We start from the raw sequence: 6,000 nt of genomic DNA on the forward strand, positions 1-6,000 counted from the left end.
CGATGCCTCCCAAAGCAGGGACAAATGCGGTGCTGGTAACTGACCGAGCCCTTGGCACAGAGCCTGGGGTGTCGAGTCGGGGTGGGGGAGCAGGGGGGATGGGATGGATCCCATGGGAGACCCCCAAGTAAGCTGACCCGTCCACGCAGCCGCCAGGCCCCCAGCACGGAGCTCAGCAGCGGCGGCAGCTCCCACTCCAAATCCTGTGACCAGCTCAGGTGCGGCCCCTACCTCAGCAGCGGGGACGTCGCCGACGCACTCAGTGTCCACTCGGCCGGCTCCTCGAGCTCCGACGTGGAAGAGAGCAGCGTGAGCTTTGTCCCTGAGTCCCCCGATGGCCAGGAGAAGAAGGTGAGCGCCTCGCCCCTTCTTCCTGACTGCCCTGCCCCGGGCCCCGGGGGCTTCCACCCCACACCCATAAGCGGCCCAGGAGCGCCCTGCCCCGGTGCTGGGCACTGGCCTGGGCGCCCTGCTGACCGTGCCGTCCCCACAGTTCTGGGAGTCAGCCTCCCAGTCATCCCCGGAGACCTCCGGCATCAGCTCGGCCTCCAGCAGCGCCTCGTCCTCCTCAGCCTCCACGACGCCCGTGGCCGCCACGCGTACCCACAAGCGCTCCGTCTCGGGGGTCTGCGGCCACAGCTCCTCACTGCCCCTCTACAACCAGCAGGTGGGCGACTGCTGCATCATCCGCGTCAGCCTGGACGTGGACAACGGCAATATGTACAAGAGCATCCTGGTGAGTCGCGCGGGTGGGCGTCCCTGGTGCCCGCGCTCCGCCGGGCGCCACATGCCTGCTGGGCTCCGTCCCGTGCCCGCTGTCCTGGAGCTCACCTTCCAGGGGATCAGGAAAGACAGAGGGTCAGCAGAGAATAGAAAGAAGGTTCTGTGGAGATCCAGGGCTGGGGAGGGCTTCACAGACAAGGCACCCGAGGAGGGGGGCCCAGGGAGGGAGGCAGGAAGGCCCGAGGCCAGGGGCCTGGGTCTCCGAGGCCACCTGCAAACAGAAGGCGCTGCTGGTGGGGGCGGGTGGCGGGCGCCAGTGACTCGGGGCTTCTCTGTGAGGGCGGGCTGGTGGCCGGAGAGGCAGAGAGGCCAGTTAGGAGGCAGCCGGGCAGGGAGAACAGTGGCTACCAGGCCGTTGGCTGTGAAGGTGGCCCACAGAGTCAGACGCTGGATGTCATTTAGAGCTTGAGATCGAGCCAAAGGGATTTGCCTGCAGACACTGTATGCGGGGGTGGGGGCAGGGACTCCTGTCCCAGACCTCAGGCTGCAGAGGAGCCGGTTGCACTCCCCGGAGGCCCCCCACGCGCTAACAGAGCCCGCATTCCCGGGGACAGCCTCTGCGCCAGCCCCTGGCTGTGCCCTTGCCTGGGTGGACACCGGCTGGGGAGACCTAGTTTGCAGCTAAAAGCACTGAGGAGCCAAGAGAAAAGGCTTTTCCCCTGGGGAAGGGCAGCCGGATAGGCAAGCCCGTGGGCCATTCGCAGGGACGGCGTGGCCGAGGCGGGAAACGTGTGCTGTGGAAAGAACCTCAAATACGTGAAAATGCACGCACACGTGACACGGTGCCCGCCCCATTCAGGCTGCTGTAACACCCGGTGCCTGTTCTATCCCCGCCCTGCACCGAGCTGCTCTCCCCGCCAGGAACTAGCCTGGCTGCCCTCACACCGCCCCCTGTGTGACCCCATATCCGAGACCTGCCCGCACTCTGGCCTCTGGGCCGGAGGCAGGAGGAGCTGTCTGTGCTGAGCACCCCTGCGGCCTCCAGCCAGTGCAGGCCTGGCATCAGGCGTCTGGCCAGCCCCTCTCCTCCCTCCGGGGTTGCCACTGACGCCCTCGCCTCCCTGGGATCACTGATCCCATCGTCCTGTGGGGCCGGCATCCGGGGGAACAGTCCCCGGGAGCAGGCGGCTCCCCCCCGGTGGCTCGGGAGGGCGTGGCGGGCGTGTAGGGGAGTGGGGGGCATGAGCAAGGGGGAAAAGCCCGTGGTCGTTGCGTGGGGGCCCCCAGGGCAGGGCCAGGGTGGGGCGCCGTGGCCCCAGCACCCGGCCAGAAGCTGAGCCTTCGAATGCAGTGGGAGGCAGCTCCAGGGGTCCCTGGCACTGCGCTCGGTGGGGACCCCTCCTGGCCCCTGGCCCTGATGGCCGGCCCTCCCTGACCCAGGTCACCAGCCAGGAGAAGGCTCCAGCCGTCATCCGCAAGGCCATGGACAAGCACAACCTAGACGAGGACGAGGCGGAAGGGTACGAGCTGGTGCAGGTCATGTCTGACGACCGCGGTAAGTCGGGGGCCGGGCAGGCGGATGGCCAAGCCCGTGGGCCATTCACAGGGACGACCTGGCCGAGGGGGGAAACGTGCTTCAGAAAGAAGCTCAAATACGTGAAAATCCACGCTCGCGTGACGCTCCCCTTGTCCTTTCAGGCTGTCCTCACAAAATACCGCAGGCGGGGGAGGGGCTCATCAAGTAGTTAAATGGATTGTTCAGGGTTCTGAAGGCCTGAAGTCTAAGGTCAAGGTTGCTGGAACTCACAAACTGTGAGATCATGACCTGAGCTGTAGTCGGAGGCATAACCGACTGAGCCACCCAGGCGACTCCTATAAAAGATTGTTTTTAATGCTTTTTTTTTTTTTTGGCTGGCTGTTCTCTCAGGAATGCTTATGTTTTTAATTTATTTTTTATTTTTTTGATGTTTATTTTTGAGAGAGAGAGAGAGACAGAGACAGAGCATGAACGGGGGAGGGGCAGAGAGAGAGGGAGACACAGAATCGGAAGCAGGCTCCAGGCTCTGAGCTGTCAGCACAGAGCCCAAAGCGGAGCTCAGAACCATGAAATGTGAGATCGTGACCTGAGCCAAAGTCAGATGATTAACCGACTGAGGCACCCAAGCGCCGCATTGTTTATTTAGGTTTGAGAGAGAGCATGCGCAGGGGAGGGTCAGAGAGAGGGGAACAGAGAACCAAGAACAAGCACAGACTTGGAGCTGGGCTGCGGGGCTCGGAGACTCGGGCCAGGTCCTTAGGCCGCCTGTGCCTGTGTCCTCAACCCCACGAGGGAGGTGAATGAGTTAGGGGTGAATCCATCCATACATCTAGCAGCGCGGACACACTGCCCTCACCCTGCTTTCTCTCCCGCGAGCTGCACATTTGCCGCCAGCCGTTGACCCACACAGTTCGCAGTGACCCACCAGTGTCCCTACACGTAGTTTTCTAAGCCCCCTCTTCCCTTTTTGCTCCCCCAGAGCTGAAGATCCCGGACAACGCCAACGTGTTCTACGCCATGAACTCTACTGCCAACTATGACTTTGTCCTAAAGAAACGGACCTTCACAAAGGGGGCAAAGGTCAGGCATGGCACCAGCTCGACTCTTCCTCGCATGAAGCAGAAGGGGCTCAAGATCGCAAAGGGCATCTTCTAACTCATCCCGGGTGCTGGCCCGCCACAGGACCGCTCTCTCAGGGTCAGGCTGGCTGGGTCAAGGAGCGCTTCCAGACTCCAGTGGCCCAGGCCGGGTGGCCACCTTCCATCCGGACGCCGGCTCAGGCCACCCCCCTGACTCATTTCACCCTGAACACCTCCCGTTGCCGGGATTGACGCCTGCTGTCCGACAGGCTGACCTGGCCTCCCGTGGACCACTCGCCGCCTTAGGTGCCTTCTGCTCTCCGGAACCAGAGGACCAACTGACCTTGGCCAAGGAGTGCTGTCAGTGCGCACGGAGCCCCACGTGCCCCCAGGCACTGCCCTCTGTGCACTTTCCCGCACACCTGCTCAGGTGCGGGTCACTGCCACTGTGCCCGTGGGCACCCCAGGGCACCTGCTCATCCACTGGGTCTGACCACTGCAATGCTCTCCTCACGCCCACAGGCAACAGCCCGTGCCCTTCTCGGGTCCCAGCCCCTCTTTTCCACCACGCTAGCCTTTCCCTGGCCACACCAAAGATCCCACCATCGGGGCCAGCAGAGTGAGGGAGTCTCACCCACCCCCACCCAGCCCTCCCCCAGGAGAGGGGGTGGGGGATGCTCTTCACAGATCACACTCTTCACATGGTGAGTGAGGACGGTCTCAGCCGAGTCCCATTGACATTGAATCTCACGACACTGCAGGCACCACTCACCCCTGCACCCTGGGCTTCACGAGACCACACGAGATGGCGGATCGTGGGCAAGGAGGATTTGGGGGACGGGGAGGGGTGATGAACATTTGTATAGAAGTCAAAAACAAAACAAAAAAAAGTTTACCGGTTGGGGAGGGGCAATATTTATTTCTTGTAAATAGTAAATGCTAGACTTGAATATTCTATTAAAAGCCAGTTTCTATAGCCTGGGAGTCGTGGTTCTGTTCTGTGACATCCACTGAGATACAGGCCCTCATGTTCCGTGTCCTGATAGGAAACCTTGCGTGGTGACAGGTTTGTTTGTGTGCAGGAGAGGCGAGAAGGGCCAGCCACCGCTCCCAGCTCCCCTAAGGACACACAGCCCATCCTTCACAGGGCCGAGAGATGTTCACCTCGGTGTCATTTACGTGCGCACCACGCTGAGACAGCCCCCCAGAATCCCTGGGATTAGAGGTTGGAGGTTCTTTCACAGGATGTGTAGCCACGTGCCTGGAAGCTTGGGTGTCCTTAAAGATAACATCGGTGAGAGAATGGTGGAATGAGCCGCTCTGGGGTCACTCTCTCCATAGAGACCGTTAAGCTGGGGATAACGATCAGAATGAACAATCCGGGGCCTCTGGAATGTCTTCCAGCACGAGAGCCCAGGGCGTGCTTGGTGACGAGCAGCACAGTGGGACCCGAGCAGTTCAGGGGGTCTCCGCCAGGCCTCACACTGACCATCCAGGCAGCAGGATGGAAGCTTCGGTCCCTGAACAACAGGGACTACAGGGAACAGCAGAGCTTGGAAAAGTCAGTAACGAAACAAAACTGCAGCTCTCCAGCAACCAAAGGAAGCCCTGAGCAGGGGGGCGTCTGGCTTCCAGGGTCACCACATGATCATCTTCAATATCCAGTTCCCAACAAGCTGACGAAGCCTACAGAGAAATAGGAAAGTAGTGCTTGAGGGTAAGAAAATATAACAGGACGAAGTGCCTGAGGAAGTCGAGATGTTGAAGTTAGACGTCAACGACATTCAGTCGACTGTCTTAAATATGCTCAGTGAGTTAAAGGAAACCACAGACAAAAAGCCAAAAAAATCCCTAGAGGAAATCAAGAGAACAATGTAGGAACAAATGGGAAGTTTAACAGAAATAGAAAAACTCTGGGGCTCAAAGTACAAGACATCCAACTCACTAGAGGGATTCAAAGGTAGATTCGTGCAGGCAGAAAAGAGAATCGGTGGACTTGAAGATCAGTCCAATGAAACTCTTCTCGCAGAGCAGAGGAAAAAGAAAGAAGAAAAAAGAATGGCCCCATAGGCACTGTCCTGTGACATCATCAGCTGCACCAACATAGGCATCCTGAGGGTCCCAGAGGAAGAAGGGAGAAAGGAGCAGAGAGATTCTTTGAAGTAATAATGGCTGAAAACTTCCCAGATTTGACGAAAGGCCTCAATCTACACACTAAGAAGCTCAGTGAACTCCACACAGGACAAACTCCAGGAGAGCCCCACGGAGACACTCGATGATCATCAAGTTGTTGAAAGACAAGGAGAAAGTCTCGAAAGCAGCAAGAAGTGATTTATCATGGACACGGGGTCCTCAAAAAGGTGAAAAGGGGGTGCCTGGGCGGCTCAGTCACTTAAGCATCTGACTCCTGATTTCGGCTCAGGTCATGATCTCACGGTTCCGGAGATGAAGCCCCACGTCAGGCTCTGCCTTGACAGTGTAGAGCCTGCTTGGACTTCTCTCTCTCTCTCTCTCTCTCTCTCTCTCTCTCAACGCCTCCCCCTCCCCTGCTTATGTACTTTCTCTCTCTCAAAATAAATAAACTTATAAAATTTAAAAGACAATGAAGAGAGGAGTGCCTGGGTGGCTCAGTAGGTTAATCATCTGACTTAGGCTCAGGTC

The 6,000-nt window shown here is 58.8% G+C and overlaps 1 protein-coding gene across 4 annotated transcripts in view; it reads left to right on the forward strand.

Moving 5' to 3' along the window:
* The window catches only part of RALGDS (ral guanine nucleotide dissociation stimulator), a 38,896-nt gene extending 34,581 nt beyond the window's left edge, over positions 1-4,315 (forward strand). For 3 of the 4 annotated variants that reach the window (XM_039229594.1, XM_039229592.1, XM_039229593.1), the window contains exons 15-18: positions 150-351; positions 494-736; positions 2,164-2,278; positions 3,240-3,415. In XM_039229594.1, coding sequence (XP_039085525.1) covers positions 150-351; positions 494-736; positions 2,164-2,278; positions 3,240-3,415 — 736 coding nt within the window. Of the gene's footprint in view, positions 1-149; positions 352-493; positions 737-2,163; positions 2,279-3,239 lie in introns of all 4 variants that reach the window. The other variant, XM_039229591.1, reaches the window with a different exon arrangement.
* The last annotated feature ends 1,685 nt before the right edge of the window (positions 4,316-6,000 follow it).

The sequence above is a fragment of the Hyaena hyaena genome, unplaced genomic scaffold (genome assembly GCF_003009895.1).
Source record: "Hyaena hyaena isolate Hyena2069 unplaced genomic scaffold, ASM300989v1 scaffold_38, whole genome shotgun sequence".
NCBI lineage: Eukaryota > Metazoa > Chordata > Mammalia > Carnivora > Hyaenidae > Hyaena > Hyaena hyaena.